The following is a 26,211-nucleotide window of genomic DNA, read 5'->3' on the forward strand; positions in this document are numbered from 1 at the left end:
ATTTATAGCAAAGAGTGGAATCAAGGGACAGGCCTGAAAATGAGTAGTTGAAAATTATATGCAACAGAATGGTCAGCTCCCTGCAATCTCTGCCCTACCCCTCTCGGCCAAATACAGTCTCTCACCTCGGTCACTGTCTCCCACAGGTAGAAGGCAAGAACATTTTTATCTGGAAGAAGTAATGGGAGACAACTAGGTGGAAGGCATATGCAAAGGGAATGGGTATAGCTGAAATATGTGAAGTGGAAAACAGAAGCTGGGGTGGAAGACAAGGCAGAAGCAGAGAGTTCAAAGCAGTAAGAGACAGAGCCTCTTTCAACCCCTTCCTTTTTGCAGAAGACTAGAGAATTCTTCCCCAGAGAAACTGAACAGTCCCACAGAAAAGGCCTCCAGCCAAATGACTGGCTCCCTGACAGTCATTCCCTAATGCGGTGCTTCTCAAAATTCAGTCTACCTACAGTTGCTGACCTGCCAACTATTTATTACTTGTCTAAGCATTTTATCATGAACAGAACAAATAATGCACTCAGTGGCATTTTTGAGTAGCACTGCGCTACTGAGGCCATCACTTGTCAAGCACTGCCCACAAACAAAGAGCTTTCAATGAGTTTTGGGGGTCCATTTATACATGACAGATTGCTGAGACTAGCCAGAAATACAAGGAAAGTCACCTACGCGAAAAACTGAAAATAGCTCCAGTAAACAAGAGAGTGAACTAGGAAACAGCAGATCTAACACAGGAGGGTGACAAAAAGAGGGAATGTGATAATGGCTGAGTAGCTGTTTGAAAAAACCACCAGTAGAGATTGGCAGAGAAGGACAAATGCAGAATAGACCTTTCTAGCAAAAACAGGGAATCAGGTTATCAGGTATTTGGGGACAAAAAACCTTCAAAAGACTAGTGATAAGAACAGGGTGGACCTGATAGAAAAGTTGGAAAAACTTTAAGACAGGCTTCCAGAAAGTTATGTTGATGTTAAAAGTGGGGTGATTATTAATTCCAGGAAAAATAAAGTGTACAAAGTATAATCTTGGTGCTCTGCTTCGCTCTAAAGTATACAGTATTTTTAAAGTCATAATTAAACAACTGCTAATGTGTTTATTAAATATTATAATTATATAATGGGGGAAGGGGAAGTACGTGTGTTAGCTACATCATCAGGTAATATTATCAAGAAGACAATAATGTCTAAAACTGTTAAATCAAGCAATAGTAGAACAGGCATATAATTTAGATACACTAAGATAAATACCAAAAGTAACAACTTTTGAAGTCAAAGTAATTGTCTCTAGAAAGTTGGGACAGGTACTGCTGTTTTTCATCATAAGGCCTTTAGATTTTTTTAACTGTGTACACGTTACTTTGACAAATTTTACATATTTAAAAGAAAATAAGGTCACCGTGGTCTGATGTGCTTTTAGACGATATTTATGTATTTATTTTTAAATGATATTTATTTTGAAATTTCAAATGACATTAAGGGAAATGTGATTTTTTTTTTTTTTTTCCGGTATGCGGGCCTCTCACTGTTGCGGCCTCTCCCATTGCAGAGCACAGACTCCAGACGCACAGGCTCAGCGGCCATGGCTCACTGGCCCAGCCGCTCCACGGCATGTGGGATCCTCCCGGACCGGGGCACGAACCCGTGTCCCCTGCATCGTCAGGCGGACTCTCAACCACTGCGCCACCAGGGAAGCCCGGGAAATGTGATTTTTACGTTTATTGAATGGGGCATGGGCTAAAAAGGGGCTCTAAAACACTTTACTAGATTATCCAAATACTACAACAAACATTTATGCACCAAATTCTTCTTAAAGCAGCACTTCCTTACTCCCTCCACCCTCCCCTCAAACTAACCATGTTCGCAAAGAACAGAACTTTGAAGCTTAACCAACAAAGGATGGTACAATAATTCTAAGGCAGTGTTTCCATAAAGACGGGGCAAGCAGGCTGAACAGCAGTCGTTACGCCTACCACTCAGCTGCTCCTCTTTGCTAGTCTGGCTTTTCATTTCCTGTGTCCCTGCCCAATTCATTATTTTCGTCATCACTGTCTCTATACCAGTTATTCATTTTCTATTTACCAGAAGTTTCCCTTGATCTAATACCAAATTTAGCCTGTCTGCTTATAACAGGTTATAATCTGACCACTTCTTGGTAAGAACAGATGTTTCTCAGTAGCATGAATAAATCCTGCAGTTAATGCTATCAGAGTGATTAACATATTCACATATGGCAATCCAATCTAGGCATGGAAATGTTAAAATTTGGCCTCATTGAGCCTGGGCTACAATTTAGTGCTAAACATCTGCAACAACACTGGGGCGCTGTTATTTTAGCAAAAGACACCTGAACATAGCAAAATTAATTTTGTTCATTTTTATTAATACAGAACATACTAACAGAAAGTTATCTTTCAATGTAATCAAAGTTACAAATACTGTAACCAAGAAACAAGTAATATTCACTTGACTCTCCTCTTCGTTGAATAATTTTCTATTAGGTAGTACAGTTATTTTTACCAATTTACTTTTAAACTGCTTTCTGATTTCAAAGAAATTTCTTAGCTTTTACTTATTAAATAATTCCTTCAGTTGGGAATTTCATATATCAAAATATTTCCTGCAAGTTAGTACATTCTTCAATGACTTCTACTTAACCTAGTTGTCTTAAAATGCAATATGATTCTTTGAAAGTTGAGTATGACATCAGTGTTTCCCAAAGATCAGCATAAAGCCCATAAGAAAGAAATGTTTTCTTTCCGCCAGTCACAGAGGCCATATGAATGTTCCACATTCTTCATATTCAGCAACAGGAATCGCTTACAGCTCAAATGGCAGGAGACAAGGGAGAACTTAGGCCATCAATGTACTTGTAAAATAGATAAAACTCCAAATATATTTTAAGATTCCGTCTTGACCACAGATGAGAAAGTGTTGGAAGAGCTCTTCAACTTTTCTGTAGCAGCACCTCTGGTCCCCCAGTTAGAAAAAGAGACGCAGGACGGCAGTCCTTCTTAAGCAGCACAAACTCAATCTGCAAAGACTGGGAGAAGCCCTCTCCCCCAAAGATATACCCCAGAAAATAAACTGCCATGTGCAAGAGGGTCAATTATCAGAATAAATAACCATATTCTGAAGGACTGATAAAACAAAGAATAGTTTTACACAAAGAATACCCTATGCATTCAGAAATTTCAGGACAATTATACATTAAGTACTTAATGCAAGTAATAGTCTATCTGTTGAAAGTCATTATGAACTACAAGTTCTTTTAACTGAATTTCATATTATACAAAACTTAAGAAGTGTGGCACATTTCTACTATTAACCATTACATTTTTTTGTTTTTTTAAAAAAAAACATATATTAATCAAAACTGATACATTACCCAGACCTTTTGATTTAAAATATAAACGAAGGAAACCATTACAAACTCCGAATTCAAACAGGCATTCTTCTATACAAACCTATGAGTTATTTTAGTTAAAAAAAAAAAAAATAGCTATTTCAATGCAATTAAGCCACCTCTGATTAAGACATACATTTCATGCATGTGAAACAATAAGTTTACATTCAAGAATAAGTTCCATAGCAAACAAATTACAGCATTTATTCAATAAGGAATATTAAAAATAATTCCAGTTAATAGAAAATAAAATAACTTCAAGCACATATAATTTATCATGTACATACTCCAAAATCTCCAGAATTCAATTAGGAAATTTAAAGAACTTCTTTTTAAAGTACATCTTAGAAAAACCAACCAAAACAATCGGTGGCTTAACTAAAGAGAATGTGCATACATATTCATCCTTGACCTATATGTAAAAATTGAATGAAATATAGAGGAAATGAAGGTTACTGTTTTCCAAAATTTCTGCAAGATAATATTAGTATTTAAGTCAAAACACTTACCTGCAAAATAAAAACAGCTTGAGGTATTTCCAATGCTGAAGCAAATTTCTTAATGTTAAATACCACAATGAAAACAGTCTCCTTTGAATATTTACATCTGGTTGACAGTTGAGGCAGAAGATAAAGGTCGGCCAAGAAGCTTTCCAAGCTCACCTATATTCTTTCATCCCTTATGAAGTGTAAGCTTCAAGGGAAATGGTTACATGTAAAAACATCAAATGAGATGGGTTTCCTGACTGCAACATCTTAACCAAATGGAAAGAGGAATTTTAAATCTTCCTACCGGAGACCTACCATGAGCATTAATTCCTATTCTAGACAGGTAAATAGGTCCTTTGAAATCAAACCTAAGCTTGACAAAGAACTGTACTGGATAAACTGAATACATGAACCACCTCAACAAAGATGGTACTTTAAGCCTTTACACACGACCTGTGAAAAGGATGAAGTGTTTTATTTAGATTTGGTCTTTCTTCATCTTTTTGTAACTATGAATCCTAAAGGGTTAGCAAGTCATTATACTCACACATCTTGTAATCACTTTCTTCACACAATAGGCACACATATACAGTATCATATGTCAATATAATATTATCAACACAGCATAAACATTTAAGCAGCAGACGCATTTCGCATGAAAGAGGCTCCATGCATCAAACGGACTGTCCCATCAGAAAGGAAACATAAGAATGCCATTTCAGCAGTTACAGTGTTGATATGATCAGTATAGCGAATTTGTTTTATACCCGTCATATATTTTCCTAAGTCATCCATTAGGAAGAAGCAAAGGACAAAGACAGCTTTAAAAAAAAAAAGTTATGTGCCAACTTCAAAAATGACATACTAACCAGACATCAGCATTTGAAAGCTAGGTTGAATAGGACTGGCCTTGATGCACATGCAGTAAATTTGTTTTCAAAATATAAAATTAAATGGTAATGTCGGCAGTATTACTACTGTTTCTATATTTATGATTAATTACTAGCAGTACAACTCCCAGAAGGAAGGAGATGGATCCAATAGCGATGTAAGCAATCCCCAAAAATGGATTTTTTCCTCCCATCCATGAAATAGTGCTCAAGATCATCCGTTTTCGTCCATCAAATGAATGTACAGGGTAATCTGAAGAGTGTATAGGAAGACTTTTCCATGTCTAGTTACTTGATTTTTAAAATACAACTTAAAAAGTTGGCATTTAATTGCTTGTAATTCATTGGTAAAATTCTACAATACACAGGTACCTTACTCATATGTTCTGAATCACAAAATAATTATATAATTATTATCCAAAATGATTGATTTCACAAATTAAATGTTAGTAGTAAAAGTCAATATAGAGACAAGATGAAAAGGCAGAGGGCTATGTACCAGATGAAGGAACAAGATAAAACCCCAGAAAAAAAACTAAATGAAGTGGAGATAGGCAACCTTCCAGAAAAGGAATTCAGAATAATGATAGTGAAGATGATCCAGGACCTCGGAAAAAGAATGGAGGCAAAGATTGAGAAGATGCAAGAAATGTTTAACAAAGACCTAGAAGAATTAAAGAACAAACAGAGATGAACAATACAATAACTTAAATGAAAAATACACTAGAAGGGATCAATAGCAGAATAACTGAGGCAGAAGAATGGATAAGTGACCTGGAAGACAGAATGGTGGAATTCATTGCAGCGGAACAGAATAAAGAAAAACGAATGAAAAGAAATGAAGACAGCCTAAGAGACCTCTGGGACATTAAATGCAACAACATTTGCATTACAAAGGTCCCAGAAGAAGAGAGAAAGGACCCGAAAAAAATATTTGAAGGATTATAGTCGCAAACTTCCCTAACATGGGAAAGGAAATAGCCACCCATGTCCAGGAAGCGCAGAGAGTCCCAGACAGGATAAACCCAAGGAGAAACATGCCGAGATACACAGTAATCAAACAGGCAAAAATTAAAGACAAAGAAAAATTATTGAAAGCAAGGGAAAAACGACAAATAACATACAAGGGAACTCCCATAAGGTTAACAGCTGATTTCTCAGCAGAAACTCTGCAAGCCAGAAGGGAGTGGCATGATATACTTAAAGTTGTGAAAGGGAAGAATCTACAACCAAGATTACTCTACCCAGCAAGGATCTCATTCAGATTCGAAGGAGAAATCAAATACTTTATAGACAAGCAAAAGCTAAGAGAATTCAGCACCACCAAACCAGCTCTACAACAAATGCTAAAGGAACTTCTCTAAGTGGGAAACACAAGAGAAGAAAAGGACCTACAAAATCAATTAAGAAAATGACAATAGGAACATACATATCAATAACTACCTTAAACGTGAATCGAGGAAATGCTCCAACCAAAAGACACAGGCTTGCTGAATGGATACAAAAACAAGACCCATGTATATGCTGTCTACAAGAGGCCCAATTCAGACCTAGGGACACATACAGACTGAAGGTGAGGGGATGGAAAAAGATATTCCATGCAAATGGAAATCAAAAGAAAGCTGGAGTAGCAATACTCATATCAGATAAAATAGACTTTAAAATAAAGAACGTTACAAAAGACAAGGAAGGACACTACGTAATGATCAAGGGATCAACCCAAGTAGAAGATATAACAATTATAAATATATATGCACCCAACATAGGAGCACCTCAATGTATAAGGCAAATGCTAACAGCTCTAAAAGAGGAAATCGACAGTAACACAATAATAGTGGGGGACTTTAACACCTCACTTTCACCAATGGACAGATCATCCAAACAGAAAATTAATAAGGAAGCACAAGCTTTAAATGACACAATACACCAGATAGATTTAATTGATATTTATAGGACGTTCCATCCAGAAACAGCAGATTACACTTTCCTCTCTAGTGCACACGGAACATTCTCCAGGATAGATCACATCTTGGGTCACAAATCAAGCCTCAGTAAATTTAAGAAAATTGAAATCATATCAAGCATCTTTTCTGACCACAATGCTATGAGATTAGAAATCAATTACAGGGAAAAAAACGTAAGATACACAAACATGGAGGCTAAACAATATGTTACTAAATAACCAAGAGATCACTGAAGAAATCAAAGAGGAAATCAAAAAATACCTAGAGACAAATGACAATGAAAACATGACTATCCAAAATCTATGGGATGCAGCAAAAGCAGTTCTGAGAGGGAAGTTTATTGCTATACAAGCCTACCAAAAGAAACAAGAAAAATCTCAAATAAACAATCTAACCTTACACCTAGAGGAACTAGAGAAAGAAGAACAAACAAAACCCAAAGTTAGTAGAAGGAAAGAAATCATAAAGATCAGAGCAGAAATAAATGAAATAGAAACAAAGAAAACAATAGCAAAGATCAATAAAACTAAAAGCTGGCTCTTTGAGAGGATAAACAAAAGTGATAAACCATTAGCCAGACTCATCAAGAAAAAGAGGGAGAAGACTCAAATCAATAAAATTAGACATGAAAAAGGAGACGTTACAACAGACACCGCAGAAATACAAAGCATCCTAAGAGGCTACTGTAAGCAACTCTATGCCAATAAAATGGACAACCTGGAAGAAATGGACAAATTCTTAGAAAGGTATAACCTTCCAAGACTGAACCAGGAAGAAACAGAAAATATGAACAGACCAATCACAAGTAATGAAATTGAAACTGTGATTAAAAATCTTCCAAGAAACAAAAGCCCAGGACCAGATGGCTTCACAGGTGAATTCTATCAAACATTTAGAGAAGAGCTAACACCCATCCTTCTCAATCTCTTCCAAAAAATTGCAGAGGAAGGAAAACTCCCAAACTCATTCTATGAGGCTACCATCACCCTGATACCAAAACCAGACAAAAATACTACAAAAAAAGAAAATTACAGACCAATATCACTGATGAATATAGATGCAAAAATCCTCAACAAAATACTAGCAAACAGTATCCAACAGCACATTAAAAGGATCATACACCATGATCAAGTGGGATTTATCCCAGGGATGCAAGGATTCTTCAATATACGCAAATCAATCAATGTGATACACCATATTAACAAACTGAAGAATAAAAACTATACGATCATCTCAATAGTTGCAGAAAAAGCTTCTGACAAAATTCAACACCCACTTATGATAAAAACTCTCCAGAAAGTGTGCATAGAGGGAACGTACTTCAACATAATAAAGGCCATATATGACACCCACAGCAAACATCATTCTCAATGGTGAAAAACTGAAAGCATTTCCTCAAAGATCAGGAACAAGACAAGGTTGCCCACTCTCACCACTATTATTCAACATAGTTTTGGAAGTCCTAGCCACGGCATCCGGGAAGAAAAAGAAATAAAAGGAATACAAATTGGAAAAAAAGAAGTAAAACTGTCCCTGTTTGCAGATGATATGACACTATACATAGAGAATTCTAAAGATGCCACCAGAAAACTACTAGAGCTAATCAATGAATTTGGTAAAGTAGCAGGATACAAAATTAATGCACAGAAATCTCTGGCATTCCTATACACTAATGATGAAAAATCTGAAAGTGAAATCAAGAAAACACTCCCATTTACCACTGCGACAAAAGGAATAAAATACCTAGGAATAAACCTACCTAGGGAGACAAAAGACCTGTATGCAGAAAAGTATAAGACACTGATGAAAGAAATTAAAGATGATACCAACAGATGGAGTGACATACCATGTTCTTGGATTGGAAGAATCAATATTGTGAAAATGACTACCCAAAGCAATCTACAGATTCAATGCAATCCCTATCAAATTACCAACGGCATTTACAGAACTAGAACAAAAAATCTTAAAATTTGTAATGGAGACACAAAAGACCCCGAATAGCCAAAGCAGTCTTGAGGGGAAAAAACGGAGCTGGAGGAATCAGACTCCCTGACTTCAACTACACAAAGGTACAGTCATGAAGACAGTATGGTACTGGCACAGAAACAGAAATATAGATCAATGGAACAGGATAGAAAGCCCAGAGGTAAACCCACGCACCTATCTATGGTCAACTAATCTATGACAAAGGAGGCAAGGATATACAATGGAGAAAAGACAGTCTCTTCAATAAGTGGTGCTGGGAAAACTGGACAGCTACATGTAAAAGAATGAAATTAGAACACTCCCTAACACCATACACAAAAATAAACTCAAAATGGATTAGAGACCTGAATGTAAGACCGGACACTATAAAACTCTTAGAGGAAAACATAGGAAGAACACTCTTTGACATAAATCACAGCAAGATCTTTTTTGATCTACCTCCTAGAGTAATGGAAATGAAAACAAACAAATGGGACCTAATGAAACTCAAAAGCTTTTTGCACAGCAAAGGAAACCATAAACAAGACGAAAAGACAACCCTCAGAATGGGAGAAAATATTTGCAAATGAATCATCAGACAAAGGATTAATCTCCAAACTATATAAACAGCTCAGGCAGCTCAATATTAAAAAGCAAACAACCCAATCCAAAAATGGGCAGAAGACCTAAATAGACATTTCTCCAAAGAAGACTTACAGATGGCCAAGAAGCACATGAAAACCTGCTCAGCATCATTTATTATGAGAGAAATGCAAATCAAAACTACAGTGAGCTATCACCTCACACAGGTTAGAATGGGCATCATCAGAACATCTACAAACAACAAATGCTGCAGAGGGTGTGGAGAAAAGGGAACCCTCTTGCACTGTTGGTGGGAATGTAAATTGATACAGCCACTATGGAAAATAGTACGGAGGTTCCTTAAAGAGCTAAAAATAGAATTACCATATAACCCAGCAATCCCACTACTGGGCATATACCCTGAGAAAACCATAATTCAAAAAGACACATGCACCTCAATGTTCACTGCAGCACTATTTACAATAGCCAGGTCAGGGAAGCAACCTAAATGCCCATTGACAGATGAATGGATAAAGAAGATGTGGTACATATATACAATGGAATATTACTCAGCCATGAAAAGGAACGAAGTTGGGTCATTTGTAGGGACGAGGATAGATCTAGAGACTATCATACAGAGTGAAGTAAGTCAGAAAGGGAAAAACAAATATCGTATATTAACGTATATATGCGGAACCTAGAAAATGGTACAGATGAACCGGTTTGCAGTGCAGAAATAGAGACACAGATGCAGAGAACAAACGTATGGACACCAAGGGGGGAAAGCAGCTGGGGGTGGGGGTGGTGTGATGTATTGGGAGATTGGGATTGACATGTATACACTGATGTGTATAAAATGGATGACTAATAAGAAAATAAATAAATAAATAGGAAAAATAACAAAATAAAAGCCAGTACAGTTTACAAGCAAAAACAACTAAAGTTAAGGGTTATTTAATTTCTCATTTCTTAGATATTTCTGTTCTCATTACACAGGAAGGGTAAAAGGTCTGTAATGTGAAAATATATTTCAGATAAATAGCAATGAAACCCATAGAGGAAAAAGAGCTTGACAGACCAGGAGAAAAAGGAAGAATGAAGAGATTAGGGGTCTCTATGAGCTCAAAGAGCACATGTAGCAAGAGTGTAGTTATGAGAGAATGGGACGACTCATACAAGGTCGAAAAGCATGACAATGAAGTTTTACATTAGTGATTTGGAGCAATGGTGAAACTCACGGTGTGACACTGGATTGACGACTAAAACAGAGTGGAATTGAAGCGTGGATCCTTAAACAAATTTGAGAAATGGGACACCAACATGTCGGATGAGCTACCTACACGGACCAGTTCTAGGATTTGGCAAGAGTTAGGGAAGAGAAGAAGACAGAACTAAGTCCCTATGCAAAAGGTTTACAACTTTTTCAAAAGCATCTTTTGAATCATGTTAGTTCCCATCTCTTTCTCCAGCTTCCGTAGCTCCCCAGCCCCGCAGATGACTCCCCAGCCCGGCTGTGACTCCAATGGCAGGCTCAGCTCTACTAGTTCTTAAATCAATCCCAATCTGAGCCAGGAATGACTGTAAGAGCTCTAACTAACCCAACACTTCATGGGATGTGGTATCAAATCACCCATGCTAGTCTCTCTATATCGCAACCCTATAAAGTGGGCTTCTGCCTTGATTCTAATACCTAGTTCCCACCTTATACCCAATTTTGATAATTAACCCTTAACGTTCTGCAGGTCAAATTCCTGTTTTATCGATTTTCAAAATAGTCTGCATTCCTCCTAAAAGTTCTCTTGGTGCAAATTATCTGTCAACTAAGAACTCCTGAGGGCTCCAAAGATTTCCCTTTATTGTGCTGTAGGCTACAGGATGCCCTCTACTTTGGCCATAGCCTCAAGATAATGTTCTTTCTACCAGCACCTAAACTGGGTCTGTCTGTCTAAAATTTCTGCTATGTAGGCCTAGTTTCAAACACTTGGTCACTTTCAGTCTGTCACTCTCAGGTCATGTTCAGTTGTCTACTGAGGTGCAAAATCAAAAAACTAAGGCTACAAATAGGTCTTTATTTTGAAATTAGGTCTATTAACCGTTTATTAATCCATTATAAACCTAAAACTATATACTTATAGCTAATTTGGGTTATGAAAAATCAAAACTGTAAGATCATCAGCACACATGCTAATATTTGAAAATTTTTCATTCACGATATATACAAGCAATGGGCTAGAAATTAAAAGATGTAAGGATTTTGTTGAGAATAAAAGGTAGTGCCCAATATTTCTGGCTTAGGAAAGACTTTGCATCCAGGCCAATATGGACTGGTCTGACTACTTGAGTGAACCAGCTAGGGATGCAGCCTACAGTGATGGTTGATGGTAAAGTCAGCACAGCTTGATTATGAACCCTGATTCTTCTATCGCCTGTGTAATCTCAGTTAAGTTACTTAAATGCTCTATGTTCCTATATTCTTGTCTATAACGTGGAGATGACACCTGCCTCACAATGCTTGAAATAAATAAAATAATACATGGAAAGTACTTAGTATAACGTTGACATATAGTCAGGATGAAATTAATGATATTTATCAGCACTGAAAAGTATGCCTAAATTATTAAGGTGGAACAATACAGCTAATGATAAAAATGTTTTGATATTGTAAACAGAGCAATAATTATAAATAATTATGTTGATATGAAATAACAAATTTGCTGATTTTTATTATCTAAAAAAATATAGATTAAAACAGCCCAGTACCACCAACACTTAGATTTACTAAGTGAGTACTAGCCTTTGCATTAAGCTGAATTACAATCTCTCTTGTAAAAATATCTAACTTATTAATAAATCTAGCACCTACATTTTAAATAATTTTACCAAATAAGATGCTTGAACTCTAGTACAAAGTATTTAAAACTTAAAGGCATTTCTGGAAGAAACAAGTTAAAAGAGACTTTCTCATACATACACACATACTCATAAAAATGCAGAGAGCAAAACTAAAACACAAAGTAGCATGCCACATAACTGAGACAAGATTGGACTACACTCCTTTCAAATTCTTTGAATCTGTGCACATGGCCAAAAAAGGATACTGTATGTGATATTCAAATAGTATCGTCCAGCTGGTAATGTCGGATGTAAATCACTTTTCCTCTCTATAAGACGATACAACTTACGAAAAGTAGGTAGTGCTGCCGTACGCATCCAAACAATAAAATCCTCATTTATGAACCCACTATTATCTTCGTCAGGATCCAGCATATATACTGGTTTAACCCAGTTTACTGGCTTTGTTGTGCCTTAAAAAGGAGAGATCGGTGTGGGGTGGGGAGACAAGACATTCAATTCTGTTGAGAGTTTCACTGAAAATTCACACTCTAATAAAACAAAGATATACAATATGAATATTTTCCTTATGTTCAAAAGTAGAAATATATTCATATTCTAAGGAAGTCTTAAAATCGAAAGAGAAACCAATTCTTCACATAAAAACTTAACAAATAATTACAAAGATTTGATTGATATCTCAATTAAGAGAATACTAAAAGTAGGCTAGAGTATACTCCAAAAAGCAAATGACTTAATTCAAAGATATAATGGTAAGAAACATTACATTGTGAAATCAAGGAGGCATAGAAACAAAAAGAAATTTGGACTTATAACTATTAATAATTAAAATAAATAAATACTTGTTTAAAATAAACCTTGTCACAATTTTAAAAGATTATGGCTGAAACGCTTACAAGGAAATACCAGAGAAATTCAAGATTAAAAGTATACTACTTTTCCTTTAGAATTTCAGTACATTAGAAGATACTACATATTTTACCTAACTTGACAGCAAGTTAAGAAAAGTTGCTTTTTAAAAAGCATAAACTTTTTTAAGATTCTAAAGACAGAAAATTTTAGGTACTTCATTAAAACGCCTAGCTTATGTTTTACGGGATATTAGTAATATTTTACCTTTGAATCGTTCTTCTAGGGGAATGTCTGCTCCAGGGGGATTTCTGAATTTCACATTTTTATCTGTCCACCAAGCAATACCTTTCTTTATCAAATGAATAGGTGTAGGATCAGATTCATTGCCAACCAGAAACAAATCTAGTGTATCTAAACACAAGAAAAGGAAGATACTGCTAAACATCTACTGAATATCCATAGTGCCGGCTTTCTTCCATGAGAAATGAGGATCTGGTACTTGCCCCCCAAAGCGGTTGTAACGAAGCAGGCATGTGATGAGCATTTGCTCTTGATTATTCACATGTGAATTAACTATGGTAACTTTATAATCCTAGATGAACTTGCCTTCCCTCAACAGTTCCAGGTCATTTTCCTACATGGCTAACTGATATGTGATATGGTCAAATGTTTTAATAGTAACCCAACTAAAACAATTTGCAAGGTAAATCTGCCTCTATTCTTTAAAAAAAAAAAAAAAAAAAAAAAAAAGCACTGCTAAATAGCTTCTGGCTTATCAATTTCTCTCTCTGCACTGTCCAATCTGGTAATCACTAGCTATATATGGCTACAGAGCCCCTGAAATTACGGCTGGTCCAAATGACTATGTTTTGTAAGGATATAATGTACATCAGACATCAAAGATTTAGTATAAAAATTAGTGTATAAAATATCTCACTAATAACTTTTATATACTGAATATCACTTACCTGCTGAAATGATAATATGTGGGGCATACTGAGTTTAATAAAGTAAAATTAATTTCACTTGTTTCTTTTTTATTGTTTTTTTTAATGTGACTACCAGAAAGCTTAAAATTATACACGTCTCACATTTATGGTTCACATTACATTCATATCAGACAGTGCTGCTCTAAATGATCAACTGTAGCCCCTATCTAATGGTATAAATATTCAAAGTTGTTGGTAAAGGTAGCCTGGCATTTATTTTATCATGTATGAAATAGTAAGTTAGCAGAATGGCCCTGCTTCTTTCTTCCCAGAGACAGAAATTCATTCTTAAAATATAAGAAATCACAAAAGAAAGTCATAAAGCATTATAATACCCCACTAAATAACTAATTCACATATTTATCTTAAAGCTGTTGAATTTCTCAATCTCATTCATGTTTCTGAAAGATTATACAAATATTCCTAACTACAGTATAATATATATATATATCATCTTTGTTTATCTCTGTCTCATACCATTAAACATGCTGTTGGCAATAGCTCCACAAGGAGCAATTGGTTTGTCTTCATTTCTTCGATAAGGCTCACATTCCTTACTGGGATTCTGATATTTAGAAGGAAAGAAGAGAGAAGTTATTACCCAGGCCTCTGGGAGAACTATGAGTTAGTCCTAATTACTGATTAAAAATTCAATCCCTAATATTTCTCATTTCCAATGCATGTAAAATGTCTATATTATAAACAGACTATAAATAATACCACATTTAATTACTCAAAATATATTCTTTAACATTACTACATTATAGCCTTTTTTTGCATATACTGTCATATAGGTATATGTCAAATTGACTTTTTTCTCTTTTTATAAATTTATTTATTTTATTTTTGGCTGTGCTGGGTCTTTGTTGCTGTGCACGGGCTTTCTCTAGTTGCAGCAAGCGGGGGCTACTCTTCATTGCGGTGCATGGGTTTCTTATTGCGGTCGCTTTTCTTGTTGTGGAACACGGGCTCTAGGTGCACAGGCTCAGTAGTTGTGGCGCACGGGCTTAGTTGCTCCATGGCATGTGGGATCTTCCCAGACAAGGGTGTGAACCCGTGTCCCCTGCGTTGGCAAGTGGACTACCAACCACTGCACCACGAAGGAAGCCCCCAAACTGACATTTTAAACAATTTTCATACCAACACAGAAATCATAACTACAAAATGTTTTCTGCACAAGAAAAACTAAGAAGCCGTCTATTGTCAATCCAGCTGTGACAGAATGAAAGGAATCTTAAACTTGAAGTAAGAAGACTGGAGCTTCGGGACTTCCCTGGTGGTCCAGTGGTTAAGACTCTGGGCTCCCAATGCAGGGGGTCCGGGTTTGATCCCTGGTCAGGGAACTAGATCCCTCCTGCATGCCGCAACTAACAGCCCGCATGCCACAACTAAAGATCCCGCGTGTCACAACTAAAAATGATCCTGCATGTCGCAACTAAAAAAAACAAAGATCTCGCATGCTGCAACGAAGATCCCACACGTGGCTCCCACATGCTGCAACTAAAACCCAGCACAGCCAAATAAATAAATATTAAAAAGAAAAAAAAAAAAAGACCTGAGCTTCTAGTTCCAGCTATGTACTATGTGACTTTGCGCAAGTCCCTTGATTTATCTGCACTTCACTTATGAAATTAACATGTTCAAGTAGATAATTTCAAATCTTGTAATTTGGAAGGGAGGGAGGGAGGAAGGAAAAGTCTAATGCAGATTCCTAGAATATACCAATTTTCTCTAAGTTGTGCACCCAGGTATAAAGAAAGCACAAATGTTGGCAAGGCAAACAGCACTTCACCTGTCCTCCAGATTTGGTTTTGGCTTAGTCCCTGTTGAAGATCTCAAGGAAACGTGGAAGCTGTAGGATTAATCCAGAGATTCTACCAAGTCTGATATTAGGTATACATCTGAGTTGTTCTGCGACCCCAAGGCCACATTAAGCCATGTCTCACAACACATAAACAAACCAAGATAGTCTCGATTTGAAATTAACTAGAACCTAGTTAGGCCTCTTAGGGCTATTCCATTATAACCAACCTTGACTTGTATCTACGTTCTGGCAGGGAATCTCATAAAGTCTCTTTAATATTTGACTTCCCAGCTTTTTGGTCCCTAAGACATCTACATTCAGAAAGTTAGTATTCTAAGACCATGAAGATTGACAATGTATAACTTGGCTTATTACTATTTGAATGTTTTGATGAAAACTGATTTCAAAAAAATAAGGTAAATAAACTCTCAATGGGGCAAATATATTTTAACCATTTTGGAGGGGAGGGGGGCAAGGAATAGCAACTTTATTTGGAAAACCAGAAAAGATGGTGGACTAGTGTCCTGAAGAACCATCTTCTAACTACTAAATTATTGAAGTTTTTTTAAAAAAAGGAAAATATTTACTACCTATGCATCAGATACTGAACTAAGCAATGCTAGGTACTTTGCAGTAACTGGCTTATTAGGAAAGCCATTTAATAAAGAGTACCTAACATGTACCACATACCATGTAAGGTGCTAGAAATGGAAAAATGAAAAAAAAGTCCCTGCTTTTCAGCTGCTCGCAATGTAATATAGGAAACAGACTCAAATACAACCAAGTATAATATGAAATAAGAGCCATGATAAAGGTGTCTATATTCATTCCATATATATTTATTAAATGCCTTTCATGTGCTAGGTACTGGAGAGGCACTTGGTATATGGTGATTAAAGAAAGTCATGCTCCCTGCTCTCATGAGCTTGCAGTGTAGTTGGGAGGACAGAAGATAAGGGGAAGACTGTCTCTGGAGGTAGTATCATGAAAGTTAAGACCTAAAGAAAGTAGGAGACAGCCACGTGAAGAGCAGGCAGAAGAGAGCTTTAAGCAGAGAGAACAGTACACACCATTTAGAAAGAACTTGATACCTCTGAGGAGGTAAACAGGGAATGTAGTTAGAGTATGGCAATAAAGAAAATGACATATGATGAGACTGGAGAGTCATGCATAGCTCAGATCATCCTGAGTAAACCAACCACTGAAAGACTTTAAGCAGGGAAGTGGTATTTACTTTTTTTAAAAGATCACTCTAGCAGCTCTGTAGAAAATGGCCTGGAAAGGAAGAGCAAGAGTAGATGATATGGGGAGACAGTGTGTTAAGTAAAGTGAGAAGTGACTTGGAACAGGGTATGAATGAAGTAAATACGTAAAGAAGTTATTTTGCATCCAAAGACACTAAAGTAAACAGCAGGCCTGAGGTGAGAGGCCCTCCAGGGAGAGAGTAAAAACCACATTCTAGACAAATGAAATGGAAATACCCAAATGGGCAGATTACCTGCATCACCAGGCATGGTTAGGGAACAGCATATATGGCTCAGGGCAGCCAGGCCAAAGGTACATTAAGGATAGAATATAAAATCAATGAAGCTGAAGTGGTAGGCTGACATCAGATTGTGAAGGGCCTTATATACAATGTTAAGTTACTTGAACTTCAATCTGTCTGTTCTTAACATCTTTAAAATTTTTGAAAGCCACCTGGTCTTAAAGTCATATATTTTGGTCTAGTCCAGGGATCGATAAATGACAGCCTGCAGGCCAAATCCAGCCCCAGCTCCTGTTTTTGTAAATAAAGTTTTATTGGAACACAGCTACCCATTCACTTAAGTATTCTCCATGGCTGCATTCATTCTAAAATGGCAGAGGTGAGTAGCTGCAATAGACTATATAAACTGCAAAGCTGAAAATGTTTACTATTGGCCCTTTACAGAAAAAATTCATCAATCCTTAAGTTTAGTCTAAAAGCTCTGCTTGAGGTTTGGAAGAAAAGAATCTCAGCTTCTTTTGCCCTCAGTGAAGAGAGTGTGTATCTATATAAAAGAACTGTAAATCAACCACCACTGCTAGGTCTTTCAACACACCCAATCTATGATCCCAATCAACAAATTCTTGGTGTGCCTCATCAACTTGGTGTGTCTCACAGAACTTCACCTTCTCTGGACTTGAGTCCTGAAAGTTGGATCCCACGACATAAATCCCACATGGACTACAAGATGTTGCAGACCTAACCAGAATCTTTAAATAGACTTATTATTTCTTAAGATCCCAAACATCAGGAAATAGCAATAAAACCAGGAAGGATAACCTAGAGTAACTTTACGTTTACCAGGACCATTCTGGTCCCAGTATGGTCCTAAATTGCATTCTAAGAGTGTCACTGTTTCTAAGAGATACTTGAATTGCTAAAGGTTTGCTGCACTGGTAGCAATAATATAAAATACTTGGGCACCAACCACTACTATGAGAAGCTGAACAACAGTCAGGAAACTAAGATCCTGTAGTCCACAGATTCCCAAACCAGGCTGAGCATCAGAAGGGGAGCTTGTTAAAAATAGATATTTTAGAGCTCCACCCCTGTAGACACAGACATATGAGACTTAGGAGAATCCTGGAATCTGTATTTTCAAAAAGCTCCTCAGACGGTTTTTCAGTAACCCACACCCTTTGGACTTCAGTACTCGGGCTCCCCACAAGGTAAAAAGCAAAGAGCATACATGTTCAATTCTAAAACACAATCTCAGAAATTAAAAGTAGCTTATTTACATATTCCTACCCAGTGTAATAATAATGAGTAAACTCAAACAGAACAAATTATATTCCCAGAATGCTAGACTCATCAAAATTCCATTACAAACAGATTAACAAAGCAAAAATCCCAATGATACTACCGGAAACAAGCAGGTTGCAACGTGTCCTCTGGCTTCAAGAAATCATTAATCTGTGCAAATTCCAGGGGAAAAAATTTTAACTAAAAACCTTCACTAAACAAACTAAAAATGTCAAACAACACTTTAATTTCATCTAACATTATTAAATTTAACATTTCTAATTGAACAGTTACCACATGTTCTTAGTTCTTAGACACCGTAGTTTCATGTTCCATCATTTTACTTACAAGTAAAGCACTAGGATCTCCATTTAGTTGACTATCATCTCGAGATTTCACATAACGACGATGGTTTTGATAGAAATTAGACAGTCCATAATACATAAACACATTGCCCTAGAGAAAGAGAAAGGGAAAAAATGTTCATATAAAACTATTAAGTATGAAGTTGTTTCATACATACATAAAAGCTATGTAATTTGCACTAGTTTAGAATTTGTGATAACTTAAAACAGTTACTGGGGTGAATTCTACCAGTACTTAGCAATCTAAAATGGTACAAATTGTAAATAAGGTTAAACAATCAAACCAAATCAAATAATGTTAAAGAATCAAATCAAATAAGGTCAAAACTCCAAGAGTCAACTTTGAAAATACTCTGAAAGACCTCAAGGACGTCTATTTACATTAAGACAAACAAACAAACAAAGAAGCTCTCAAGGAATCTAATTATTAGCCTAGTCTGATCAACTTTCAGTTTTATTTATTTATTTTTTTAAAGATTTTGTTTTTGATATGGACCATTTTTAAAGTCTTTACTGAATTTGTTACAATATTGCTTCTGTTTTATGTTTTGTTTTTTTGGCCATGAGGCATGTGGGATCTTAGTTCCCAGACCAGGGATCGAACCTGCACCCCCTGCATTGAAAGGCAAAGCCTTAACCACTGGACCGCCAGGGAAGTCCCTACTTTCAATTTTAAATCTTCTCTAATTCAGATTGGTCTTCATCCAATTAGCATCAACTTTTCAAAGGAATAATGCTTTCAAGCTTTCATTTACTGCCCAAAATAAATTCTGAACTTGAATTGGGTCATAGTAAATTTCTCAGCAGGATACTATATAATATTAGTAATGAACAAATTAATAATTAGTAAAGTATCTAAGATAATGAGTCACTTTATAATAATCAAGAAAAGTACTTTAATGTATTCAGTGGACTCAACTTGGAAATAATCTGGGAAATAAAGGTAACCTACCTACATTGTAACTATTTAGAAGATGTTATGAAGTCATCTTGAATGACTAAGATTTTTAGAGGTGGCAAAAACATCAGCTATTTTCTCCTTTCTGGTTGCTACCTCCATTGTCTATAACCTTATACTCAATTAAAAGGAAGACAGAAAAAAAAAAGGAATTCAATAACATTTTGCTTTATTTGATTTGCTGTTTTCTTATACACAATCATTTATTTAAAGCTTGATTTTCAAATGTCAAAATATGCAAACTTTCCCATTCCTTATAAAGAAAACACTTACATAGAAATCTTTCGTTTATTTATTTGGTTGGTTAGGTTTTTGTCCTATGAAAAGGCTTTAGTCTAATTCAGCTTGGGCTTGTAAAGGAACACAGAGCCCACAAAAGAATGAATCTGAGGATGATCACCTTCGCAGAAGAACAGTTCTGAAATGCTTAATGTTTTTGTATGGGGGAAGAAACTAGTGGAGCTTCTAAATCATTACAAGTCTCTTCCATGTCTTTAATTCTGCCTGTTCTGACAAAAGCAGAACTTAATGCAACTTATAGTTTGTCCATCACACAAAAAAATCAAATCTTTATGATGTTTTAAAGTTATATGTTATTTCTGCCAAAACAAAATAATTAAATTCCTGTCTTCTCCCTAATTTATTTTAAAATTTTTAAAAAGGGAGTGTTACAGTCCACGATCTCAGGGCAACAGCATCCATAACCACTAGATGGCAACCATCTATTAAGGACCTCAAAAGTCATCACGACCTTTAAGAAAATTTAAAGCATAGCTACAAAAATCTAAAAAGTTGGCATGTATTAAAGCAGTTTTGCTCCCTGAAGAATAAAACAATAATTTTTTAAAGCTCAATTTTCAGGTAAAGGAGAACATAAACGGGTCTTGTCATGCCTATTTCTGAATCTTTGTGTCCTTTAGCATCTGCTCAGTTTCCAAGAAGAATGACAGGTAAGTGTGAATGCAAAAGACACACAGACCACACACACACACACACACACACACACACACACACACACACACACACACACACGGATGGTATTCTAACTGCTTGTCAATAAGGTTTTACTGTTTGCATTTATGTTAAAGTATCATATCTGATGAAAAAATAATGCAATAATGGGTGAATTAGTATTTATTTTCCAAAGTAAAACTTATAGTATTAAAAGTAGGCAAAACAGTTCGAGCAATAATTTTTTAAATACAAGTAGATGTAGATAGAAACTTGATACAAAAAAAATTTTTGTACAGTTATAAAATTTTCCAGAAAAAGAATGTTTTAAATTTAATTTAAACTACTAACTACAATAAACTATTAATGTATTTAATTATCAGGCAGCATAATCCAATAGCAAAACAAAACAATCTTCCTCAAAAGTATATAGATTCCCAATAAATTAAAGCAACATATCAACAAGAAAATAACTAGTAAAAAAAAAATTTAATATAATATCAATATTTTTTAAAGCATGGCTTTTCTAAAACACTACTTGGGAATACAGACCTCAAATGACTGTTCCAGAGTGAAGTTAATGGTACAAATACAAGGTGTCACATTCGGAGACAAACATTTATTGCAGGGACTGGAAGGGTCTGTTCCGGTATAATCAATCTGCAAGAGAAAAATATAACTAAGCACACTTCCTTGGAGAAACTGGATACACTCTGAAATAATTTGCTATCAGAGGGAAAAATGAGCCTGATGGAGCAATAATAGCCCAGAAAAAACCTTTTTATAAGGTCAGCTGTTTATTTTGACTGGAAAGGGTCCTATGTCATCCTACTGGCTCATCTCTCCTTTTTACCAAAAGAAATACATTTACGCATAAAATCATAAATATAAAATTCAAACTGCATGATGTATAAAGGTTTAAATAACTACAAAGTCTAAACAACTTTTCCATCATCTCAGCTTTCCATGGCACATTTTCAAATTAAAAAAACAAACACAAACAAAAAACTACCAGGTTTCTCAAGGGCTACCATTTCTTTAAAACCTGGTGTTGGATAATTAAGAATCTGTCTTATCTTTCTCCTGGGTTCCTGGCAGGGAGCCTCTGAATCCCTTAAATTCCCCTGGTGATAAGAGTGCATTTGTTTTTGATAAGCCCCTGAGTCACCCTAGAGTTTATGCTAAGGAGATGGCTCAGGTGAGGGCTGCTCACCAGAAAGGCTAGATGTGATTAGGGACTCTGGAAAGAGGGAGAAGGCTGGAAATTTAGTTCAATCATGTGGCCAATGTTTAATCAATCATGCCTTCATCATGGAATTCCAATAAAAACTCTGGCCACCACAGGTGAGCTCCCAGGTTGGTTAACCCATCAATGTGCCCTGATTCCACAGGGAGAGGGCACGAAGCTCTATATTCAAGACTCTCCCAGACCTTGCCAAATGTGTCTCTTTATTTAGCTGGTCCTAGTTTATATGATTTATGATAAAACTATAATTGTAAGTCTAGCATTTCCCTGAGTTCTGAGTCATTCCAGCAAATTATGGAACCTGAGAGAAGTTACAGTAACCTCCCATATTTATAGGCAGTTGGTCAGAAATGCAAGTGGCCTGGAGACCTCTGAACTTGCAACTAGCATCTGAAGTGAGGGCAGTCGGGGCGAGGGGGGTTTGGGAACTCCCGGATTTGTAGCTAGTTGGCCAGAAGTATGGGTAGCCTGACTTGCAGCTGGTGTCTGAGTGGTACTGAAGTATACTGTTGGGGACCATGCCCTTACACCTGTGGAGTCTGACACTAACTCAGGTGGTCGGTGTCAGAATTGAATTGCAGTACACCAGCTGTTGTCAGAAGACCTGACCTGATAGCTAAAATGAGAAAACTTTTTCCATTATACGAATTTTTTTTAATAGAGTTTATTTTTTAGAGTGGTTTGAGGTTCACAGCGAAATTGAGTGCAAACTACAGAGTTCCCATATACTCCCTGGACCTACACATACACAATCTCCTTGATTATCAATATCACTCACCAGAGTAATACATTTGCTACCAATGATGACCCTACAATGACACATCATTATCACCCAAAGGCAGTGGTTTACCTTAAGATTCACTCTAGGTGTTGTACATTCCATGGGTTTTGACAAGGGTATAATGACATATATACACCATCACAGTATCACACAGAATAGTTGCACTGCCTAAAAGATCCTCTGTACTCTGTCTATTCATTCCTCCCTTATCCCTAAGCCCTGACAACCATGGATCTTTTTACTGTCTCCATAGTTCTGCCTTTTCCAGAATGTCACATAATTGGAATCATAAAGTACGTGGCCTTTTCGGATTTACCTCTTTCACTTAGGAATATGCATTTAAGGTTCCTCACTGTCTTTTCATGGCTTGACAGCACATTTCTTTTTAGCATTGAAGATTATTCCATTTTCTTGGTCCACCACAGATTATTTATCCATTCACCTGCTGAAGGATATCTTGGTTGTTTCCAAGTTTGGGCAAGTACAAGTAAAACTGCTATAAACATCCACATGCAGGTTTTTGTGTGGACCTACGTTTTCAGCCCATTTATGTAAATAACAAGGAGTAGAAATGCTGGATTTCATGGTAAGAGTATGTTTAGTTTTGTAAGAGACTGCCAAACTGTCTTCCAAAGTGACTGCACCACTTTGCATTCCCACCAGCAATGAATGAGTTCCTGTTGCTCCACAACCTCACCAGCACGTGGTGCTGTTGACGTTTTGGGTTTTCACTAATAGGTGTATAGTGGTATCTCACTGTTGTTTTAATTTGCAATTCCCTAATGATCATGTCAAGCATCTTTCACTTGTTTACTTGCCATCTGTGTACTATGGACTAAAGGTTTATGTCCCCCCAAAATTCATATGTTGAAGCCCTAATTCCCAATGTGATTAATTTGGAGGTGGGGACATTGGATTAGGGTTATTTATTTATCTTTTAAATTTTATTTATATTTTTGGCTGCGTTAGGTCTTTGTCGCGGCGCGCGGGCTTTCTCTAGTTGTGGCGAGCAGGGGCTACTCTTTGTTGAGGTGCGCGGACTACTCATTGCGGTGGCTTCTCTTGTTGCAGAGCACGGGCTCTAGGCATGCAAGCTTCAGTAGTTGCAGCATGTGGGTTCTAGAGCACACGGGCTTCAGCAGTTGCGATGCATGGGCTCAGGAGTTGCGGTGTGCAGGCTCTAGAGCATGAGGGCTTCAGTAGTTGTAGCGTGCGGGTCCAGTAGCTGTGGCTCGAGGGCTCCAGAGCGCAGGCTCAGTAGTTGTGGCGCACAGGCTCAGTTGCTCCGCGGCATGTGGGATCTTCCTGGACCAGGGATCGAACCTGTGTCCCCTGTATTGGCAGGTAGATTCTTAACCACTGCGCCACCAGGGAAGTCCCTGGATTAGGTTCAGATGAGGTCATGAAGGTAGGGCCTCTGTGATACGACTAGTATCCTCCTAAGATGAAGAAGAAAGACCAGAGCGTGCTCGCGCTCATGCTCTCTCTCTCCCTCTCTCTCTCTCTCTCTCCCTCTCCCTCTCTCTCTCTCTCTCTCTCTCTCTCTCTCTCTCTCTCTCAGCTACGTGAGGACAAAGTGAGAAGGCAGCCATCTATCAATACAAGTCAGGAAAAGGGTCTCCACCCTTTTCAGGGTGAAGAATCTGAAGGAACTGAATCTGCCAGCACCCTGATCTAGACTTCCCAGCCTCTAAGACTGTGAGAAATAAATGTCTGTTTTTTAAGCCATCTAGTCTATATTGTTTTTTTTGTTTTTTAACATCTTTATTGGAGTATAATTGCTTTACAATGGTGTGTTAATATCTGCTTTACAACAAAATGAATCAGTTATATATATATATTTTTATAGCAGCCCAAATTGACAGATTTCGGTCCTGAAAAGTGGGGTGCTGTTTTAACAAATACTCAAAAAGAAGTGGCTTTGGAACTGGGAAACGGTTAGAGGCTGGAGATTTGAGATGCATGCTAGAAATATAAACATTAAAGGTGATTCTGGTGACATCTCAAAGAGAAATGAGGAGAGTTAGAAAGAAAGCTTCCATCTCCTTAGAGAATTAATAAATAAATGTGATCAGAATATTGGTAGAAATATAGATGGTAAAAGGCCATCCTGGTGAGGTCTTACTCAGAAATGAGAAGCATTACTGGACAATGGAAAAAAAGGTGATCCTTGTCATAAAGTGGCAGAGAATTTGGCTAAAGTGTGCTCTAGTGTTCTGTGGAATGTAGAACTTGTGAGCGATGAAACTGGATATTTAGGTAGATTTCCAAGCACAGTATTCAAAGAGTGTCTTGGTTCCACCTGACTGCTTACAGTAAAATGGAAGAAGAGAGAAACAAATGGAATAAGGAATAATGTTAAGCAAAAAGGGACCAAAACTTATGATTTGGAAAATTCTCAAACCTATCCGTACTACAAAAAATCAGAAAGCTTGTTCTGAAGAGAATACTACGGTGTAGCTGAACAATCATTCGATAAAGAGATTAGTGTGGGTTTGAACCAAGGACCTAGTCAGTCATTCCAGCAGAAACACTGCCAGTGTGAACGGAAGGGGAAAGAGAAGGGACAAAATGAAGGAAAGCTGAGGGACTTGCTTAGATCTTACAGGACTGGCCCATACAGCCATTCGGCTACAGAATGTGCTATTGATTCTCCAAGATGAGAAGAATGATCCCAGAGATGAGTTCGAGACCATCAGGGCTACATCCTCGGTTCATACTGGGGGAGGAGCTCAACAGACCAGAGGGCAGCAATCTGGAGCCTTGGGGCAGGATTTCTACCCCAGTGGGTCCTGAAGGCAGTGTCAGACCAGAGAGTATTATTCTCCAGCCTTAAGATCTGATGACATTTGTCTTGCTAGGTTTTGGAGACTTGCTTGGAACTCATCACCCCTTTCTTTTCATTTCTTCCCCTTTCAAATTTGAGTGTCTATACTATGCCTGTCCCTCCATGGAATTTTGGAAGCACGTCTGGTTCCACAGGTTCACAGCTGGAAAGAAATTTTGCCTCAGGATGAAAGTCTCTTAAGTCTCACCCATATCTGATTAAAATGATATTGAGAAGACAGTTTAGACTTTAGAGTCGATACTGGAACCAGTTGAGACTTTTGGGGCTGATGATGGAATGAAAGTGTTTTGCATGTGAGCACATGAATTTGAGGAGCACAGGGGCAGAATGTATGAACTGAATGTTTGTGTCTCCTCTCCCTCCAAATTCTATTTTGAAGCCCTAATTCCCCAGTATGATAGCATTTGGTGGTAGGCCTTTGGAAGGTAATTAGGTTTAGATGAGGTCAGGAGGGTGGGGCCCCCATGGTGGGATTAGTATCCTTAATAAGAAGAGGAAAA

At 37.1% G+C, this 26,211-nt stretch overlaps 1 protein-coding gene across 1 annotated transcript in view; it reads right to left on the reverse strand.

Moving 5' to 3' along the window:
• Positions 1–3,801: 3,801 nt before the first annotated feature.
• TMEM30A (transmembrane protein 30A) overlaps positions 3,802–26,211 on the reverse strand; it is a 41,038-nt gene continuing 18,628 nt past the window's right edge. The window contains exons 2-7 of the mRNA XM_079938660.1: positions 21,389–21,496; positions 18,911–19,018; positions 14,469–14,556; positions 13,267–13,413; positions 12,396–12,602; positions 3,802–5,039 (exon numbers count right to left, since the gene is read on the reverse strand). Of these exons, the coding sequence (XP_079794786.1) occupies positions 4,846–5,039; positions 12,396–12,602; positions 13,267–13,413; positions 14,469–14,556; positions 18,911–19,018; positions 21,389–21,496 (852 nt within the window). The 3' untranslated portion in view covers positions 3,802–4,845. The remainder of the gene's footprint in view (positions 5,040–12,395; positions 12,603–13,266; positions 13,414–14,468; positions 14,557–18,910; positions 19,019–21,388; positions 21,497–26,211) is intronic.

Source organism: Stenella coeruleoalba, assembly GCF_951394435.1.
Source record: "Stenella coeruleoalba genome assembly, chromosome: 12".
NCBI classification, from domain to species: Eukaryota; Metazoa; Chordata; class Mammalia; order Artiodactyla; family Delphinidae; genus Stenella; species Stenella coeruleoalba.